Below are 21,078 nucleotides of genomic sequence, written 5' to 3'. Positions count from 1 at the left end.
GGTGTCCATGAGGGCTGCGGTTAACGCAGCAAGGCTTCCTGAGAGAGGTAATCCCTGAACCAAGTCCAGGGCAGTAAGCACAGGAGCCAGCGGCCAAGGCACCCAGGAGAAAAGACCGCGGGAGAGCGTCGCCGGGCTGCCGGGTCGAGACAAAGGCTGGTGGAGTTTAAATAAACATCACAGGCACAACCTCAAGTGATGGTAAGCTTGCACGCGGACGGGCGAAACGCATTTTCCTAAACGTTAAGAGACGCTCTGGCGGGAAGCGAAGTGGGAGGAACAGTCACAAAGCAAAATGCAAACTTACCCATAATCTGGCAACCCGGCCTCCGTAGCCCGACTGCAAGCGCTGCCACCTGAGGAGCTTGGTAGCCAAGGCAGCGGCAGGCTCAACCCAGATCTCGCGAGACGGAGCATGCCTCGCGAGATTTGACCTCTCGTCCCTGAGAGCCGGGTGGGTGTTAGTTCAGGGGATTATGGGAGGGCTCTGGCGTCCGGCATGGAGCCGCGTCGCTTTCTGTGGCTGGCGCTGGATCCACCCTGGGTCTCCAGCCAGGGCTGCAGAGAGGGTAGAGCCGTTTCTTAGGCCAGAGTGGAGTGGGACAGGAGGTGCCGAGAGAGGACTGAGGTGGCTTGGGACATGGAAGCGCTGCAGACTTCGAGCCCGGCATCCAGTATTGCAGCCACCGCGGCGGCCTAAGAGCTCGAACCCTTTCACGCGCGCGCAGGAGGAGGAGCGGCGGCGGCGGAACAAGACGACCCTCACTTACGTGGCCGCTGTCGCCGTGGGCATGCTGGGGGCGTCCTACGCTGCCGTACCCCTTTATCGGCTCTATTGCCAGGTAGGGGCCGGCGCTGCCCGCAGGGTGGCGGAGACGCGAGAGGTGGGGGTGCAAGACAAATCCCGGGACAAGCCCTGGCTCTGCGGGTCGTAGGTGGAAGAGGTTTCCGATATTATTTACCTAAGAGGAAAGAGGTTCAAAACAGCCACTTAACACCCAAAGTCACCAAACAAGTTGGTGGCAAAACTGCAAGTAGCACCCAGTTCTTCTTAGTGATTGTGCTTATACCATGCTGCGGAGTGAAACCCCCGATCCATGAACTGCACCTTGCCAAAAAAAAAAAACCAAAACAGGTCCGCAGCCTCTAACCGGGTATCTAGCAGTCTGCCTTACCGTCCTGCGTACACACGCTTTTAAAATGCATATTATTCATACATTCACTCTGCAAACCACATGTGGTTTATGTGCTAAGGGTTACTCTGGAAATTGGACTACTCGTCTTTCTTGTGCTTAAACTGGGATTAGCAGTTCCTCCGTACAAACAGGCATGTATTACGCCTTTGAGGCTCTCTCGCCCCACTCCTGTTAATATATAACTGTAATGTACTTAACCTGGCATCTGTTAACGCCCAGGACCGGCAGCATCAGCATCACCCGGGAACCTGTTGAAAGTGCAAATTTTAGGGCCGGACTCCAGGACTGAGTCAGAAACACGGGGTGGGGGTGGGACTAGCAATCTATATTTTAGTAAGTCCTGTAGTTGATTTTGAGGCCAAGTTTTGAGAACCACTGGCAAAGTCAACTTTCACGTATTTTGGAGATTTCTCCTTTGTTCTTAGCTAATAATTTGCAGCTTTCGCTGGGCATTAGGATCACCTATGGAGCTTAATGTTAAATACACGTTCCAGGGATCCCCTACCCCAGAGATTCTGGTTAGGAAGTCTAGGGTAGGGTCAGGAATTTCGGTTTAAAAATCATGCCAGAAATGATTAAGTGCTTAAGATAGTGGCTCCCAAAATTCATTGTACAGCAACATTGGGAATCACCTGGACAGCTTCTAAAAATCCACACACATTACCCATTTTATCACAAGGCCACAGTGGGAACCAGGCATCAGTAATTGTCAAGTATGTTTTAGGTGATTCCAACGTGCAGGAAAGTTTGGGAATTGTTACTTTAACACCATGACTGGTATTCTTAGCTGGAGTTCACTCTTTCCGTGTGTGTGTGTGTGTGTGTGTGTGTGTGTGTATGCACGTTTATTTATTTAAATTTGTAGAGACGAGGTCTCCCTATGTTGCTCAGGCTGGTCTTGACTCCTGGGCTCAAGTGACCCTCCTGCCTTGGCCTCCCAAAGTGCTGGGATTACAGGCGTGAGCCACCATGCCCAGCCTGTGGAAATCAATTTACCTTTCTTTTAGATGATGAAGTAGCAGAAGACAAAAGGACTTTTCTTTTCTGGCATAGTCTCCTAATGCCAGCGTTTATGTGGGAATGTGCAATAGTTGATTTTGAGGATGAGTATAGAATGTGAATTACTTTTCACCAGAGACCAAGCCCAAGCATGAATTCTAAAACTACCAGTTGGTTAAGTCATAAGCAGAACTGAATCCAAATCAGCAAATCTAGATCCTTCTCAGACCGCCAGGGGCTGGAGGAGAGTGATTTTTGCCCCTCAGGGAACCTTTAGCCATGTGTGAAGACATTTTTGATTGTCACAACATGGAGGTGGGGGTATAGGGTGCTACTGGCATCTAATAGGTAAAGGCTAGGAATGCTACTAAATAACCAACAAAGCACTGCCTCACCCCCAAACAACAAAAAATTATTCAGCCCAAAATGTCCATAGTGCTAAGATTGAGAAACCTTGCCCCAAACTGAAATAACTGATAATATTGTGTGTGAAACGTGCCCACATGCAATCATAGGTCAGGAAGGCAAATGTAATTTGTAATCTATCAGGTTCTTAGAGCTAGTGGCACAACTAGAATAGAGACCAGGACATCTTTTTAGTGCTGTTTTCTAGTCTTTTTGTCTATTTTACTTTATCTAGGCACTGAACTTAGAAATTTGAAGAACCCATATTCAAAGACTATATTGGAATCTTTATTGAGGGAGGACACTTAAAAGTATTTTTATTTAAGTGACTTAAATTTTTCAGGAAAAGAAGTGACATCTTAAACATAGCACTCAGGCAGAAGGATAAACAAGGATAAAGGCTTGCCCTCTGATGCATCTTTTAGGGATATAATGTAATTCAGTAATGTTGCATGGCAGTTGAATGAAGTTAGTTGACTTGTGTAACAGAGGATGCTAAAACACTGTATCTTGCTGGGAGTCTTCCCCTAGCCTCAATTTTTTTTTTTTCCCTAGCATAGTAACAGGCAAATTATCTGGAAATCAGAATTCTGGCAACCTCAAGTATCAGAAGAAAGATGACCTTGGAGTAAGGGCTTTTTTTTTTTCTTTTGAGATGGAGTCTTGCTCTGTTGCCCAGGCTGGAGTGCAGTGGCGCGATCTCGGCTCATTGCAACCTCTGCCTCCCGGGTTCAAGCGATTCTCCTGCCTCAGCCTCCCGAGTAGACCTGGGACTACAGGTGCGTGTCACCACGCCTGGCTAATTTTTTTGTTTTTAGTAGAGACGGGGTTTCACTGTGTTAGCCAGGATAGTCTCCATCTCCTGACCTCATGATCCGCCTGCCGTGGCTTCCCAAAGTGCTGTAAGGGCTTTTTTTTAAAGTGATGTCAAGGAAATAACTCATGAATAAAAGAAGTGTCAGACACAAATACTCTTGATGCCCTATGATTATTTCTGTGGCCATAGGGATTAGGTGCTCTGATTAGTGATTTATATAAAAGCTTTACTATACAGAGAAGTACAGAGAAAGATTCAAAAACATTAACCAACATGGGAAAATACCTGTGATACCTTAGAAAAGCAGAATGTTAATAAAAGTGAAGCTACAATCTAATTTGGATTATAAAAGCTGTGATATGGAAAAGGACCAGACGGGAATATGGAAAAATTGAATTAAGTATTTTCAGTGGAATTACGAGGTCATGGGTAAATTTTATTTCTATTAGTGAAATACTAGCAATAAAGGGAAATGTGTTTTTTATAAATGGCTAAGCTGGAAATTGTGAGTTCGACTGTCAGTGATAATAGTTGACTTATCTAGTGAATCTGCTTTTCCCAGACTCATTTTTGACCATGCCAGGTAACCAAGGGATTGCTGAAAAATAGGAATGAGTTTAACAAATACAGGCTCATGACATCCCAAAAGTAGTCAGACTCTTGACAGTTACAGAAATGGTCAGTTACCATATGTAAACTTGGCTCCAAATGGATTATACTACATCATTTTTAAACTTTTCTTTTATCAAATAAATAGATCATCAACACCTAAAAGTATTGTTTAACATATTTGGTATCTTTTTCTAGACTACTGGACTTGGAGGATCAGCAGTTGCAGGTCATGCCTCAGACAAGATTGAAAACATGGTGCCTGTTAAAGATCGAATCATTAAAATTAGCTTTAATGCAGATGTGCATGCAAGTCTCCAGTGGAACTTTAGACCTCAGCAAACAGAAATATATGTAAGTGACTAACCAGTCATTAAAAGATTACTTTATTAATGTAAATTCCTTTCCTTCATCACTTAAACTGTCAGAGGACTACTTTTAACAATGTGATTCTAATAAAACATGGCATTTTCCCTTGTTCCAAACTGACTTTTACTCTCATGTAACTTAAAGTATAAATTGTTACATTAGGTGTTAAGGCACTATCAAAAAGTATTCTATGGGAATAAAAAAATTTATAGTAATGGAACCCGTCAGTATTTTGAAATTAAGTTTAGATGAGTAAAGTAGTTGGGAATAGCAGCAACTGTCAGGCTATACAGCTTCCTGACTTTTCCTCAGGCATAGAAGACATGGGAAAAATGTGGAAAAGCATTGGTTACAATGAGTCTTTTACTGGTTTGTATCAAAAGTATCTCTGTCCTTCTAAAAGAAAAAAAAATTGAGGGCCTTTGAAATAATAAGTAGTAAATAGTTATGTTATACTCCAGTGAGACTGAGACTATACCTAAAAGCTTTCCTAAAATTTTAACCAACTGTAAGAAAGATTTTAACTGAAATCTCATTAATTGAGGATTAGCCAGAGTGAGTTAATTTCAACCCATATTGGAAAAGCTTTACAAGTATTAGTGCTTGCCCAGTTTAGTAAACATGACTGAATCTCTTAATAAAGATTTTATAGGTTATTACTATGAATCTTATCCAATTACATGGTAGTACACAAGGTATTAGTGGCTGAATTGGTACAAGTGACAGAATATCCTTTGAAAAATTTTTTAAGCCTTGCTATTTCCTTATTTTCTCCAAACAAAGTATTAACACTTTGTGGCATAATAAAGCTTCTAGTCAGTCAGTTTTATTCTGGTTTTAAGGTAAGTTTAATGTTGGTATCTTTTTAAAAAAATAGTCAATCACGACATTCAGGTATAAGTGTTACAGAAGAGTTGGGCTAGGGCTGTGATATGATTGGCTTGGACACATTTTAAATAATATAATTTGCAGATTATTCCTTGAAGACCTCAAATATACAAGAGGACAATTCATAACTAATTATGGATATTAGAACATTGGTTCTTCATTGACATATGCAAGTAAGTTTTTAAACTCAGATATGTTTATGGGTAATATTCACAATTTATTTTGCTGAACCCTGCATTAGATTAGGTATTATGGTCTGATGAATAGACAAAATAATGAGACTAATTTAGCAGGGAAAAGAGGAACTTTGTGAGATTCAAAGTATTGATAATATATATATTCTTTAAAACAGGTGGTGCCAGGAGAGACTGCACTGGCGTTTTACAGAGCTAAGAATCCTACTGACAAACCAGTAATTGGAATTTCTACATACAATATTGTTCCATTTGAAGCTGGACAGTATTTCAATAAAATACAGGTACATCAAAGTGTAAACTTTACAGAATATGATAAAGATACATAAACGGTTTAGTATGAAACTTAGTGTTTTAGTAGATCTTGTGATTTCTGAAAACGAATTTCTTCTAAACATCAAGCTATTTTTCTTCACTATCTATACCTGCTATGCAGAGATTGAGAACCAAACCAAATGGATATTTGCTTTTAAGATTAGAATTTGTTCTTGATCCTTAAAGCAGAACTCATTGAGATGAAAAGATGCTCTTAATTTATCACAGAACTGTGTATTTAATAGTATGCTTATTAAAATCACGAAGTGTACTGGAATGCTAAGATAAAAGAACTGTATAGTTTCCATTATGTAATATGAGAATAGAAATGTTATTAAAATCTTTCTATAATTTCCAGTGCTTCTGTTTTGAAGAACAAAGGCTTAATCCCCAAGAGGAAGTAGATATGCCAGTGTTTTTCTACATTGATCCTGAATTTGCTGAAGATCCAAGAATGATTAAAGTTGATCTTATCACTCTTTCTTACACATTTTTTGAAGCAAAGGAAGGGCACAAGTTGCCAGTTCCAGGATATAATTGAAGTCAGCAACTAAGTCTTCCTTCAAAGTTGTGATTTTTGGGAAAATCATATATCCTGTCTTCTCAAAGGAGAAATATTGTACAATAATATGAAGGCTTATATTTTAAATAATTATTTTTTCTCAACTAATTTATTTCACTTAAAATTGAGAGAACAAGTTCAGCTTTTATCATAAGAAACCCACATGCCTAGCTAGAATATATGACTGACTATTCAATACCATACTGAAGAGTTTGATAGTATTAAAATAAGCTGCTTTGTTTTTTAAATATGCAGGCATGGGTTCAGCTTAATTCTATAATTCCCTTCCAGATTATTAACTCTTCATACTTACAGCAATGAATCTGACAATGTTTTTCAAAAATGTATGCTCAGGGTTATTTGTTTCAAGTCATAGGCCAGAACTTCTGACCATGTTTATTGTGTCTAAAAGAGTTGGTTGCTATTTTCCTTCATTATGAATAGTCAGTATTTTAAAAGCTCAAAGTAGGAGTCACTAAGCCCTAACAGCTTGTCCAAAGACTTAAATTCTTATTTCAAATTTGATTTGTCCTTTAAGGTTTAGGGCTATTTTATATTCAGAGTTCTGAATAATTACTTTGAAATTATAGTATCATAAAATTGAAATAAAATACATCTACTAGGCTGTTAGCCAAAGCATCATCATTACAAGTCCATGAATGTTAAAATGTACAGGTGCGATTGTGAAGATTTACTGACATCAAAAGTTCTCCTGGAAACAAACCTTTGTTAAAAAATATATATATTAAATTATTTTAATAGTGATTTATTTGTCATCAAATGTACAACTTATTCTAAATATTTTCATTTTCTGTGTTTGAAATAGAAATGTTAAGTTGCAGTAAAAAGAGAAAAAGACTATTTAGCATTACAAAGAATCATATTTAAAGGCCGCCCAATGTAGTCTGGTGACCTGTTCATGACAGCTGAAATATAAATGACAATTATCAAGGTTTTAACAATTTATAATTCTAAACCAGAGGATTATAAAGAAGTGCAAATTGACTTTTACATTCAACTTTAGTTAAATGAAGGCACTCAGTATTCTTCCTGAATAATACATTTAGTTTCTCACATTTTATGCTTTCATCTATTCAGAATTATTTCGTAGTAAAATAATCTACTCTTATCACAGCTGTGTGACGATTTCTAAATGTAGGAAGGCCTGTGAAACATATGACACTGCAGTTAAATTGGTTGGCCTAAGGACTAAGTAATTTTTCTTCTGCTGAAGTTTTAAGTGAGTATTTGTTCCAAACAAGTTCTGTTGAAATCTCACGCTGTTGTCAGGAATCAGTGTTATCCTGGAACTGTTATTCTTCTATTTAATCTTCATTATAGCAGAAATGTTCCACCATGGCTTTGACATGTTGGTAGGTATTGTCTTCCAGGCTTCAAAGCTGCACAGAGTCTACCTTTTAGAGAGTTGGCACCTTTGATGTGGCTAGTGAGCTGATCATCCACTTTCTTCTAAAATAAAGAGAATGGCCAGTATTCATCCTGTCCTTCTCTTTCCCCATTCCTTGATACTTTCCCCATTCCTTGATAACTCTCTTGTCTTTACTGGGAGGCTGGAGAGTCACAGTCTAATAGAAGAAAGGTAAGAATGTGCTTCTTCCATAGGGGAGGGTATAAGGGGAATAAATAAGTTTAATAGTTCATTGGTGACCATTAAATAGTAAATACATGGGATTAGTAGTGCTAAAAATAAGAAAAATTCAGACCTATTTGGAGGACTAACAGTAAATGGGTCTACTGGTACCAGTAACCAAGTATTAACTGCATATGAAAGACAAATGCCTGATTTCACTGCTACTTCTATTGCTCATCTATTTTGTTAGCATTAATATTTCTATATCATAAACTACTGTATTCCCAAGCCTTATTATTTACAGATGAGAAAATCACAGAGAGTGAATCTCATTAGTGAACAATGGTTCAGCACAATTTGAATGATTCAGGGAAACTCATATTTCAAAGTGTCAGACTCAGATGGCCCTTACAAAATATAAATACTAAATATGTAAAGTGATAATTATACTGAAATTAATGGAATATGGAATTAAGTTGTGTAAGTTGAAGTCTTTACCTCAGTCACCATGATTTTGAGTTCCTTTGTGCTGGTGGGCATCAATTTCTTCATAAATAGCTCTGAAACAAAGCCATCACAGCAAAAGGGTTATGTATCAATTTCAAAGTGCTATTTTGGTTTTTAACTGCCAGCACTGTAATTAAAAATTGAGCTGGTTTTGGAGTTCAGGCTATATATGAGTAAAAATAAGTCTCTGCCCTGAAGTGTATATTCTAGTTTATTTAAATTCTAATGTTGCACTTCATTTTTTCTTTTTTTTTTTTTTTTTTTTTTTGAGATAGAGTCTCACTCTTTTGTCCAGGCTGGAGTGCAGTGGTGCTTTCTTGGCTCACTGCAACGTCTGCCTCCTGGATTCAAGTGATTCTCCTGCCTCAGCCTCGCAAGTAGCTGGGATTACAGGGACACACCACCATGTCCAGCTAATTTTTTTGTATTTTAAGTAGAGACAGGGTTTCACCATGTTGGCCAGGCTGGTCTCAAACTCCTGACCTCAGGTGATTCACCCGCCTCGGCCTCCCAAAGTGCTGGGATTACAGGTGTGAGCCACCACACCCGGCCTTATTGTTGCAATTCCTATGTCTCTTAAAAGTATGTATTTTATAGAACCAATTAATTTTTTTTGGTGATTTAAATGAGAAATATGGCTCAAATTTGGACAGTTTATGTTTTGCTTAAAAAACTCCTCAGTTTCTTCTGGTTTCAAACATTTTTTTAAAATATTAGGACAAGTGCAGTGGCTCACACCTATAATCCCAGCACTCTGGGAGGCTGAGGTGGGTGAATCTCTTGAGTCCAGGATTTCAAGACCAGTCTGAACAACATGGCAAAATACCATCTCTACAAAAAATATAAAAATTACCACGTGTGGTGGTACACACCTGTAGTCCCAGGTACTCACGAAGCTGAGGTCGGAGGATCACTGGAGCCTAGGAGGTGGAGATTGCAGTGAGCTGAGATCATGCCACTGCACTCCAGCCTGGGCTACAAAGCAAGACTTTCGTCTCAAAAAAAAAAAAAAAAAAAAAAACTTCCAGCTTATTTAACCTATGTGATTACAGTCCAGACTCCTCAGCCATCTATAGCTCATCACTGTCATTTCTGTACTTTTTTTATATTGTATTTTTTCAATGACATCATTCGCTTTTTGTTTTTTTTTTTTGAGACAGGGTTTCACTGTCACCCAGGCTGGAGTGCAGTGGTGCAATCATGGCTTATTGCAGCTTCGACCTCCCAGGTTCAAGTGATCCTCCTACTTCAGCCTCTCAAAATGTTGGGATTAGAGGCATAAGCCACCATGCCGGGCCCATTCAGTTCTTTATATGTATCTTACATATGTCTGTAGCTGGAAAATACACCTGAAAACACAACATTCATATATACAGTATAGCAAAACACGGCTGAGGAGAAATCTCAGAAATCACAGCACTAGGAAACCATGATCACCAAGTTCCTAAGGCCCCAGAATCGTGCTACAATTTTAACGTTTCCCTAAAAAGTTTGGTCTCATCTCCCTCAAAACGATTTCAGTCTTCTTCACTCTCCTCAAACCTCTGACCTCTCTGGTAGAAACTGCATTCTTAATACATTAAATGTCTTGATATGGAAAATTCCTCATCTTCCCATCACTAAATCTTCAAGTTTATCTTCATTTGTATTGTCTGTTATTTCTGTGATCCTGTCTATTCCTGGCTTCTGAAGCACTTGACCCATAGAGTTATTCTTCCCTTTCTGAGTCTTCAACCTCTCCTTCTATGCCAGATCCTATTCTTTGACATTCACAGATTCTCCAGCATCTCCCATTTGATACAAAGTACAGCCTTTAATTCCATCTCTACTTGTAGTAAATGCCTTAGTATCCTCTAGCTAGCAACGTTTTTTTTTTTTTTTTTTTGAGATGGAGTTTCACTCTTATTGCCCCCACGCTATGGTGCAATAGTGGGATCTCAGCTCACTGCATCCTCTACCTCCTGGGTTCAAACGATTCTCCTACCTCATCCTCCCGAGTGGTTGGAATTACAGGCACCCGCACCACACCTGGCTAATTTTTGTATTTTTAGTAGAGACAAGGTCTTGCCATGTTGGCCAGGCTGGTCTCAAACTCCTGACTTCAGGCAATCCGCCTGCCTTGGCCTCCCAAAGTGCTGGGATTATAGGCGTAAGCCACCGTGCCCGGCCCCAAACCCGTTTTCATCACTGCTTCATATTTAAGTTCTAAGAAGTTATCTGTACTTACTGTCTCTACTTAATCTCTCATATGCTTTTCAAATGCACTGAAATTTGGGTTCTGTCTCCATCAGTCCATCAAAGTAGCTTTTACTAAAATCATCAATGATCTCCAATCCATTATCTAGTTTTCAGTTCTCATCTTGTCTGCCCCTAGCACTGTTCTTCACAGTTGTACTTCACTCCTCTTTGCTTCCAAATTACATTTTCCTCATCTGATACTGAGCCTGTTAACTTTCTTTACTCTTGGTTTTAGCATTTGCATTTCCTTGAATGTGCCAGAACTCTGCCCTCTGGGTCTTTGTACAGGTTGTTCCTTGGGCCTACAATACTCATTTCCAAACTTTTCACTTAACTAAGAATTGCGGGCCTCAGCTTTAATGCTACCTGAAGCTTTCTGTAATCCCCATTTAAATTAAGTTGTTACAAACTTTCAAGTTGCCATATTCTTTCATAACATTAACACAAATTGTAAACATGTATTTGGTGATTTGTCTAATTTCTGTATCCATGCTACATTTAACCTTTGTGAGGGCAAGGGAGCATGTTTCTTGTTCAAAATTATAAATTAGTCCAGTCATAGTCCCTGGCACATAATATTGAAATTAATGAATCGTGTGTATCTTCACAAACATACTGTTTGTCCTGATAGAGCAAAAGTTGTCAACCTGGGGTTCATGGACAACCAGTGATGTGAAAAAACCCAGTAATTTCCTGCAAGATTCTGTGCTTTTCCTTGGAGAGAAGTCCCTGAATTTCATGGGACTTTCAAAAGAACTGAGACATTCTGACCTCCAGAAAGAAAGACCCATCACAGTGATAAAAGAGTTCCAAAGCTTCACCTCTCCAGCTTTTTACTGTCTCTCCCACCTCCAGTATCTGTGACACTGCCCTATCTACATACAGCAATCTTCTAATTTGAATATAATCAAGAACTCCCACTACCTATTTGGATGGAGAAACTGATAAAAATTTCTAGAAAGCATACCTAGTTAAGTGCCAGTTTCTTAAACCGCTAATATGATCAGTGATATATCTACTCTATCAGGCAGAATGACTTAGAGAAATTTCTCAAACCTGAGTTAGGAAAAAATACATAGTGGACTCTTAAGTCCCTTAACATCTGCTTATAAATTAAGTCAACCATTGCACTGAGGGATTAAACCAGGGACCAGAATATCAAATGTCTAAACATGTCAGCCAAAGAAGAGATGCAGAGGGTTGGGTGGGGCTGGAAGCAGATAGGAGGGGTCTCCAGGGACTATAGGAGTACAATCAACTTGAGTAATCACCTGCTTTTTTCCCCAAACCCTATGTGGAATGCAGCCAGCTAGCTGGTGTAAACTAGCTCATGACAGACCTCAGCAATTTACAAATCGATCCCAGTGTACTTTCCTCATTACCATGCTAATATCTTCACCCTGGGAGATGCTATAGCTTCATTACTGGTAACATGTGACCTGTGTGCTGAAATAACGACTCACTGCATATGCACAACTGCAACCCCTCTCCATGCAATGACATACCTTCTTCCTTGTCACCCCATAAAACCCTCCTGTCACTTTCCTGCTTTGGAGACTATGCCCAGTGCTTTATTTGTGACAAGTAATAAAACTCCCATTGCTCAAAGCCTGCATTCTTGGTTGGTTATAGTGGCTCATGCCTATAATCGCAGCACTTTGGAAGGCTGAGGCAGAAGGATTGCTTGAGTCCAGGAGTTCAAAACTAGCCTGGGCAACACAGACCCCCTTCTCTATAAAAAAGAAAAAAGGCTGGGCGCGGTGGCTTACACCTGTAATCCCAGCACTTTGGGAGGCTGAGGTGGGTAGATGAACTTGAGACTGAGAGTTCCAGACCAGCCTGGGCAACATGGCAAAACCCTGTCTACTAAAAATACAAAAAATTAGCTGGGCGTGGTGGCACATGCCTGTAGTCCCCAGCTACTCAGGAGGCTGAGGCATGACAATTGCTTGAGCCTGGGAGACAGAAGTTGCAGTGAGCCGAGATCACCCCCACTGTACTCCAGCCGAATGACAGACACTCTGTCTCAAAAAAATAAATTAGCCAGGCATGGTGGCACACCCCAATAGTCTCAGCCACTCATGAGGCTGAGTAGGGAGGACTGCTTCAACCTGGGAAGTCAAGGTTGCAGTAAGCCATGATCATGCCACTTTATTCTAGTTTGAGTGACGAGACCCTGTCAAGAAAAAATAATAACCTGTGTTCTCATGGAGAGTTCTATTACCAGATGAATGAACCTCAGGTTTTTTTAGGGGTAACAAGTCTGGTACCCCAGACGGGACCCAGGGTTGAGCCCTGACCTGACCTCCCTTATGGGCTCCTGGCAGGCAAAGCAGTGGGGTATGGAAGCATGCCTGGGCCAACTGACCTCAGTTGCCAAGAGGGAGACTAGAGAAGGGCCTTGGGACCCCCGACCTGGTGTCTAGTGTAGTCCACTGACCAGCACCACAAGACCTCTCTGGGAGAGTGGAAGCGGCTGCCTAGAGCCCAGACCTTTTGCTCGGTGTTTCTTCGAAGCAGCAGCTCCACGAACTACTAAAAGAGTGGTCTGGGTTTTGATCATTAGGATTCTGGGTTGTCAGGATTAGGACCTAGGTCAAGGGATCCAGGATTGTTGAGAAAAAGAAGTTCCTTCTTTCAGGTCTGGGAGACCGAGAGACGTCGCCATCGTTTTAACAAGGGGAATCCCCAACACAAAGACAAGGATGCTTGTCTTCAGGATTTGTTCCCTATCTGGTATAACTGTAGGGCTCAATATTCTTTCTTGTCTGTGGCCTGAATGAATATGAAGTCTGGATTCCTCTACCCTTAGTCTGTGGCAACCCCTAAAATATCAGGCTTTGTTTTGCAGCAGTCACAGAAGGACTGCTGTTAGTTTGATGAAGAGACCAAGTTTCAAAGGGGGCAGTTTTGGTGGGATCATGATCCCTGGAACCAGAATGCAGTGATACAAAGGTTACGTGAACAGTGTGTGTGCTTTCTCTGAGGAAACACCTCACTCACTTGATTGATTTACCTACCTCCCCACCACCTGAGCTGGATCCAGAACTACTTCACTGTCTCCAGGAGATCTCCTGGGAGGCTGCCAGGACTGAACATGATCCAGGGAAAGGAAATCCCTGTTATCCTCTCAGCTTCCCAGGACCTCCGGATGGCTTTGCATGGTGGCAAGCAAAGAGGACCAGAAGTATTCAAGCTGAGTTGTGGGATTTGTGTCATCATTAATCTCCAGAGTTTGGAAGCCCCTCAAACTGTGCAGAGACCGTAGAATGTTGTGAGCCAGTTCTTGGAAGGAGAGCTTGTCAGGGCGCCTCCTCTGGCAATGGAAAGTGCATATCCACCCATGACCAATTACTGTAATACAGCTTGGCCCCAGTATTCCCTAGGAGATCAGAAGAGATGGTCTGAACATGGGTCACTTACTGCAATTCTCCAGTTGGACTTATTTTGCAAGAAACATGGTAAATGGGAAGAAATACCCTATATGCAATGTTTTATGGCCCTCTATCAAAACCCTGCCCTGCAGATGAAATGCAGAATATGAAAATTGGCCAAAGGGAACTATATTGCCAATTCTAGAAGCCTCTGGAGAGGAAGCAACAGGCATCTGGGGGCCTATAGGGAAGGGAACAAGTAAGAAGAGTCCCTGTACTTCCCCCTCCAAGAGAATTGAGGCCCTCTAACTCTACTCGGGGACTGGAACCTTGGCCAATATAGGGGCATAGTCCACCTTCTTGGAAATGGTGCCCTCTGCACCTCCAGGGAAAAGCAAGGGCCCGTTCTGTATTTACCGGGCCCTGCAAACTCTGCAGAGCCAGCTATGTCTCCTGCTATGGCAATAGCAGGCCCCTGTTGTACTCTTCTTTGCCAGGGAGCACCACTCATAGTGGGAACGCATATAACCCTGGAGGGTGACTGTTGCCACTCAGAGCATGCCTGTTGGAGAAAGAGGTTTTGCTCGGGTCTATGTGTTTTTTAAAACTGTTGACTTGTATAACTGGAAATCCCATAGTAAGGGCTTATGGGTGAGCCCACAAGAATTCGTAACTCTCATATGGAGAATATTCTCCACACATAACCCTACCTGGCCAGGTGTGCAGACTGTAACAGCAACCCTGCTCACAGCAGAAGATAAATCTGCCACCATGGCCAAAACTAAGGAGGAGGCAGACAGTATGTGTGCTGATAACCTGGTGACCTGGCCCGTTGAGGTGTCAGTCCCAATAGCCAACCGAAACTGGGACCTCAATGATGACAAGAATCAAGAGCGACTTCATTATAGGAATATGCTTCTCAGAGGTATGAGGGAAGCAAGCCAGCCCCTGGTCAATTGGGGAAATCTCAGAGAAATAGAACAAGGCCCTAATGAAAATCCATCAGCATTCCTAAATTGATAATAAGAATGCCTCCAGAATTACACCCCTTGGGACCCAGATGACCCAAAAGCTGAGTAGTACTTTAATCCTACTTCATCTGTCAGCCCCAGATATTCAGAGAAAACTCTAAAAGGTGGCAATAAATCCACATACTCCCCCTTTCCAACTGGTAGACATCTCCTTTAAGGTCTACAGTAAAGAGATGTGGCATCTGATGAAAAGGAAGACAAGAAGATGGCGGCAGCCCTACAGACTACTTCAGGAAGCCCAGGAAGAAGATGGTGTGGGTGAGTGACCAGGGCCCCCACCATGGAACTCAGGGCCTGCCTACACTGGGGCCCAAACAATGTGCTTACTGGAAGCAGAAAGGATGCTGGGAAAGGGAATGTCCAAATCATCCCCAGAGAGGGAAGAAAGACGACAAGCCCGAGGTACCAGTTCCCTGTAACTGGACAAGAAACTGATGGATGGGGACGTGGGGCTCCCTGCCTGGCTCCTCAAAACAAGATCCACATCTCCCCCAGGGAACCCCAGGTTATACAGAAGAAGGGGGACAGCCAGTTGGATTTTTTTTTTCGTTTGAGACAGGGTCTGTGTTACCCAGGCTGGAGTGCAGCACCGTGATCATGGCGCACTGCAGCCTCCAACTCCCAGGCTCAAGCAGTCCTCCCACCTTAGCCTCTCAAGTAGCTGGGACTAAGGCACACCTGGCTAATTTTTTTTGTTTGTTTGTGGAGACAAGGTCTTGTTATGCTGTCAGGGCTGGTCTTGAACTCCTGGGCTCAAGTGATCCTCCAACCTTGGCCTCCCAAAGTGTTGGCATTACAGGCATGAGCCACTGCACCCAGCCACCAGCTGAGTTTTTGATCAACACTGTAGCCATGTTTTCTGTGTTGATCACTAAAAGTGGACCCTATCCAGGAGGAAATGTATATAAGGGGTGTTTCTCATAAAGGAAATAAAAGATTCTTGGAGCCTCTGGTCCATGAAATAGTATCTAAAACTTTGACTCATTCTTCTGTTCCCCAATCGTCCCATTCTCCTTTTGGGAAGGGACCTTCTGACTAAGTTTGGAGCCACAATTTCTCTAAATCAGGACAGGATAGAGGTGTTCTGAACCCATGGCCCTGCCATGCTAGCCCTAGTTCCTGGGGAAGTTCCAGACTTGGGACCTCATATGACTCCTTGGCTAATGCAGTACTAGATAATTGTATAGCATTAGACTGCCTCTTAGTGGAACAGGGAGGAGGAGAGTGTGCAGTTATTAATTCCTCTTGCTGTACCTGCACAAATACCTCAGGGGAAATAGGAAGTTAACATTAGGAAGGTCCATGCCCAAGCCTCTTGGTTCCACACTTTTGATCAGCAGCCATACTTTTTTTTTTTTTTTTTTTTTTTTTTTGAGACAGAGTCTCACTCTGTTGCCCAGGTTGGAGTGCAGTGGGGCACGATCTGGGCTCACTGCAACCTCCACTTCCCATGTTCAAGCGATTTTTCTGCCTCACCTTCCTGAGTAGCTGGGACTACAGGCACGCACCACCACACCTGGCTAAATTTTGTATTTTTAGTAGAGACGGGGTTTCACCATGTTGCCCGGGCTGATCTCGAATTCAGGGTGATGCGCCTGCCTCGGCCTCGCAAGGTGCTGGGATTACAGGGGTGAGCCACCACACCAGGCCTAATAGCCATACTTCTAATTTGAGAAGTTCTCAAATTAGCAATAACAAGTGTTACTTGGTTTCTTCCCCTAATGGGGCCACTAATTTTATTGCTCTTACTACTGTTGTTTGGTCCCTGCATCTTTAACCTCTTCGTAAAATTTGTATCTTCCAGATTAGGAAAATTTCAACTGTAGGTGCCTTTGCAGCCTATCCTGGGAGACCCTAAAACATATTTAGTTTTAGTGCCTAGAGATTTTCACTCCTCTAACATCTCAGGATACAGTGTCCCTGGTCAACATGAAGAAGTTACAGAAGAATGCTCTCTGATCCTGGCCCCTAAAGAATTTACTTGTGCTAAGTAATAAAATTCCTATTGATCAAAACCTGTGTCCTTGTGGAGAGTCACCTGTTACTATCCAGGTGAATGAACCCTGGGTTTTTTGGGTGGTAACAGGGCCTGAGGGGCTGCAGAGCCTACCTGTGTAAAGGAGATAGCTACTCCTCAGCCCCAGCCCATAGCTGGCACGTAAAAATACAGGCTCGGTGTTGACAGAGTATCTAAATGATCTAGAAGTCCAGATTTTTTATTTTCAAATATCCGAGTTTTCAGCTGTTGGCAACTGTGGTCTTATGATACATACTGGTTTTTGTCTAAGGTTCCTGGCTCACGACCCCCACAGCCCTTGTTACAGTCTTTTGTTATAATGTTGGGTGTGTCAGGCCTTAGGAGCCAGCCTCTGGAAGCAGAATCTCTGGACTCCAGTCCTCCTTTCACCTGCCCTAAGGCACCACTCTAATCGCCCATCTTTTTTACTGTGGGTCATAAGAGCTTCCCTAGAGAGGGTCCTGCCCTATACCCTGGGGGAAGGAATGCTGACATCAAGAAGCTTCCATTAAAAACCCTAGAGGACTGGGTTGGGGTTGGGTCGGGTCAGTTTCTGGATAGCTGAACACATGGAGGTACCCGGAGGGTGGGACTCCAGGGAGGGCACGGAAACTCCATGGCCTTTTCCGCATGCCTCGACCTGTGCATCTCTTCATCTGCATCCTTTGCAATGTCCTTTATAATAAACCAGTAAATTTAAGTATTTCCCTGAGTTCTGTGAGCTGCTCCAGCAAACTAGTCAAACCCAAAGAGGCAGTCATGGGAACCCCAACTTGAAGCCAGTCAGTCCTAAGTTTAGAGGCCCAGGCTTGTGACTGGTGTCTGGGAAGGTAGGTGTGGGGGTGGTGGGGACTGAGCTCTCAACCTGTGGGGTCTGACACTATCTCCAGGTAGATGGTGTTGGAATTAAATCAGAGGACGTAGAATTCATTGCTTGCCTGCTGAAGGAGAGAAATCCTCACATATTTGGGGGTCACAGAAGTATCTGCATTCATTGTTATATTAGAGTGAGAGCCGAGGAAAAACATGGTTGAGAGTCGAGGAAAAACATGGTTGAGAGTTTCCCGAACCAGCAATTAATTTTTAAAATGCACATTTTAAATTCTGCACAGGTCAAAACAAAAAAAAAACTGCAAGCAAGATACAGCCTGTAGTCTGTCAGTTTCTGAACAATGATTTCCAATAAACGTGCTTTAATAATTTTTAACAATTTGGGGGGTAACCTTCAGTCACTCAAAGTATATTAAAGTTCTTATGACCTTACCATTCCATTAATATTTATATATCTTGACCAATATGAAATCATAAAAGAATGTTGCTTTAAGGATTTTAAGTAAAAAGTAATTGTACTAATGCTTTAGAAGACTAAAAACAAGTTCTAATATAAGATTTTTTTTGGCTCAGTTCTTAAAGAGCAGCTAAAATATTCCATCAATGTGGCATAAACTTATGTCACCAATCAGTGACTAGCACCCTTCTCAAGCTAAAGAGAACATGACTTTCTGCCAAGGGATCTATGAGGAGTCCATTAAGCATGTTAGTTCCAGTTATTTCTTAACGTGCAACCCCAGCATTTTTATTTTTTAGTCACAAGGCTGGAACGATAAGACCATTAAGAGTAACAGCTGCCATAAAACCTCATAAGACATTTTTAATATAGGCCATCAATTTCTGCCAAGACCTAAACAAAGTTAAATGTATAACCAAGCCCTGTTAGCTCTGCTATCAAAGGGAACCAAGACAAAAAATAAATTAATCATTTTGTAAATGACTTACTCTGTAGTGACAGCAGGAGCTAAGGGATCAAACTCCATTACCTCGTAGTAATTATGTGGCTGGAGATCACTTTTTGTCATCGCTTTAGGCAAAAAAAGAGACCAGTAAACATATATTGTGCTTTTCGAGGAGTACACGCAATTGATATTCTTTTTATAATTTCAACTTCAAATATTGGATCCTAATAAACACAACCAAAACAGACTGGTGTTCCAATGCTACTCCCAAGTTCAACAAATCTGTATATAACAAAAAGGTTTCCAAACCTCAACTAAAGATTCATTTGCCTTAGCATTCAAACACAATACTCAGTTTAACACAAGCATTTTTACAGTCTCTTTTAAGTCAGTCATAATGGTATCTGCCCTGAATTTGTTTTATTAGCTTAAAAATACAAAGGAGCACCTCTAATTTCTCCTATTTTCAGTTACCAACGAATCTTTGGCAGACTCATATATTCTCATAAGTTTCCTTATTTGATGCAAATAATAAGGTCTCATGTACCTGGATGATTGCTGGGCAAAGGTGGCAGACTCTGGTTTGATGGTGCTGCTGCAGTGGTTTGTAGACTAACCGGCTGTAGAAACACTGAATTTGAATGTTCCAGAAACTGAAGAAAGCATAACATGTTCATATAAACATTCTACATTAAGCTTTTCTTTTATTAGTGAGACTCCTACACTTCCAAGTACATTGTTCCAAGAACCATATACTTTGAACTGGACAAGAACAAGTCGTTTTTAATTATTACTTTAGTTTTTTTAGGTAATAATCACTTATGAGATTTACTACTTTTCTGCTGGGCACAGTGGCTCATGCCTGTTATCTCAGCAATTTGGGATGATGAGGCGAGAGGATTACTTGAGCCCAGGAGTTCAAGATCAGCCTAAGCAATAGCAAGAACCCAGCTCTACAAAAAAAAAAAAAAAAAAAAAATTTTAGCTAGGCATGGTGGCTCACACCTGTAGTCCCAGCTACCCCAGAGACCAAGGCAGGAGGATCACTTGAGCCTAGGGGTTTGAAGCTGCAGTGAGTTACGATCATATGATCATGCTATATATTCTAGCGTAGGTGACTGAATGAGACCCTGTCTCAAAAACAACAAGAATTTACTATATTTTTGTCTGGTTTTATGCCTAATGCACCCCATTTCCCATAGAAACCGTGAAAAAAAAAAAACATATTGCTTTTAAAAATGAAGCAGATTCAATGGCTCAGGCCAGATTCTCTGTTGTTTCACTCTGAATATAAAATCTCAGCCTTGAGTAGGAAAAAAAAAAATTTTAATCTACAGAGAGGCACTCAGTGACACAACAAAATCAGGATTGATAAAATATTAAAATCTTAATTAGAAATATCTCTTCTCATAATTTTCCTTATTCACTCCACAAATATATCCTGGCCACCTACCAGCTGCCAGGCACTATTAATAAAGCAATAAACAAAGCAGACCAAGTTCCTGCCTTCATGACTCAGACAATCAACAAATGTGAACAGATATCCAATGGCATGTGCTCTAATATAAAAGCAGAGTAGTGGGTGGGAGAGAGACTGGGGTGGAATACTGCTCTAATAGGTCGTGGTCAGGAAATGTCTCATCACTGGGGACATTTAAGCACAGCCTGACTAAAGTGAGTCTTGTGGTTACTGGACAGGACACAAGTTCACAGTCTCTGAAGTGGGGGCGGCCAGTGTGGTTGGAATAGAGTGAGCCAAGGTAGAGAGGGGCAGGAGATTAGCCTGGAGAGGTGACAGGTGCAGTCAGATCAGCATTTCAGGCATTTACTGAGTAAAATGGAGTGAGGAAGAAAATCACAGGTGGGTTTTGAGCAAATGAGTGACATAATATGACTTTACTTTTTAAAAAAGAATGCCCCCGTTTTTGTTTTGAGAACAGATTATGAGGTGGGTGGGAGGGATGCAAAAGGAGGCAAAGGTTGAAACAGGGCTTCCCTTAGAGGCCACTGCAGTGTCCATCTGATGGTAACTTGGACTAAGATGCAGAAGTGGAGGTGGTGAGAAGTGGCTGGATAATTGACATTTTAAAAGTAAAAGGCAAAAGTAAAAGTAAAAAGGTGCATGTCAAGCACTATTACCCAAGGTTTTTGACCTATGCAGCAAAGAGTAGAGTGGCCATTGACTGAGGTGGCAAGTCTGCAGGAAGGGCAGGTTGAGAGTGGAGACTGGGAA

General features: G+C 41.7%; 3 protein-coding genes across 14 annotated transcripts in view; 1 reads left to right on the top strand and 2 right to left on the bottom strand.

Moving 5' to 3' along the window:
- STXBP4 (syntaxin binding protein 4) overlaps nt 1-367 on the bottom strand; it is a 208,642-nt gene extending 208,275 nt beyond the window's left edge. For all 3 annotated transcript variants that reach the window (XM_058444671.1, XM_032162787.2, XM_058444672.1), the window contains exon 1: nt 308-367. The gene's annotated coding sequence lies outside the window, so the exon portion shown is untranslated. The remainder of the gene's footprint in view (nt 1-307) is intronic.
- On the top strand, nt 338-18,873 carry LOC116474370 (cytochrome c oxidase assembly protein COX11, mitochondrial). 3 transcript variants are annotated; one of them, XM_032162795.2, is made up of 5 exons: nt 450-842; nt 4,225-4,380; nt 5,636-5,761; nt 15,254-15,353; nt 16,900-18,873. In XM_032162795.2, the coding sequence occupies exons 1-5, from the start codon at nt 477-479 to the stop codon at nt 16,902-16,904; spliced, it is 753 nt and encodes a 250-aa protein (XP_032018686.1). In that variant the 5' UTR covers nt 450-476; the 3' UTR covers nt 16,905-18,873. The 3 variants fall into 3 exon arrangements, with proteins under 3 accessions (XP_032018684.1, XP_032018686.1, XP_032018685.1); XM_032162793.2 differs by lacking the exons at nt 15,254-15,353; nt 16,900-18,873 and adding an exon at nt 6,151-7,119 and having other exon boundaries at nt 338-842; XM_032162794.2 differs by lacking the exon at nt 16,900-18,873 and having other exon boundaries at nt 15,254-16,429.
- The window catches only part of TOM1L1 (target of myb1 like 1 membrane trafficking protein), a 62,799-nt gene continuing 48,924 nt past the window's right edge, over nt 7,204-21,078 (bottom strand). For 5 of the 8 annotated variants that reach the window (XM_032162789.2, XM_058444668.1, XM_058444667.1 and 2 more), the window contains 4 exons: nt 19,393-19,498; nt 18,889-18,970; nt 8,444-8,505; nt 7,204-7,824 (listed from right to left, as the gene is read on the bottom strand). In XM_032162789.2, the coding sequence (XP_032018680.2) occupies nt 8,445-8,505; nt 18,889-18,970; nt 19,393-19,498 (249 nt within the window). In that variant the 3' untranslated portion in view covers nt 7,204-7,824; nt 8,444. Of the gene's footprint in view, nt 7,825-8,443; nt 8,506-18,888; nt 18,971-19,392; nt 19,499-21,078 lie in introns of those variants that run through there. The other 3 variants (XM_058444664.1, XM_032162790.2, XR_009215056.1) reach the window with 3 other exon arrangements.

Source organism: Hylobates moloch, unplaced genomic scaffold (assembly GCF_009828535.3).
Source record: "Hylobates moloch isolate HMO894 unplaced genomic scaffold, HMol_V3 SCAFFOLD_10, whole genome shotgun sequence".
NCBI lineage: Eukaryota > Metazoa > Chordata > Mammalia > Primates > Hylobatidae > Hylobates > Hylobates moloch.
This window is presented reverse-complemented; position numbering and strand designations above follow the sequence as displayed.

Bases quoted from the DNA above. Each gene is read 5' to 3' on its own strand.
- LOC116474370 (XM_032162793.2), top strand. From the start codon at position 477: ATGGGAGGGCTCTGGCGTCCGGCATGGAGCCGCGTCGCTTTCTGTGGC. The intron at 843-4,224 runs GTAGGGGCCGGC...ATCTTTTTCTAG, and splicing joins TTTATCGGCTCTATTGCCAG to ACTACTGGACTTGGAGGATC. The intron at 5,762-6,150 runs GTACATCAAAGT...TATAATTTCCAG, and splicing joins AGTATTTCAATAAAATACAG to TGCTTCTGTTTTGAAGAACA.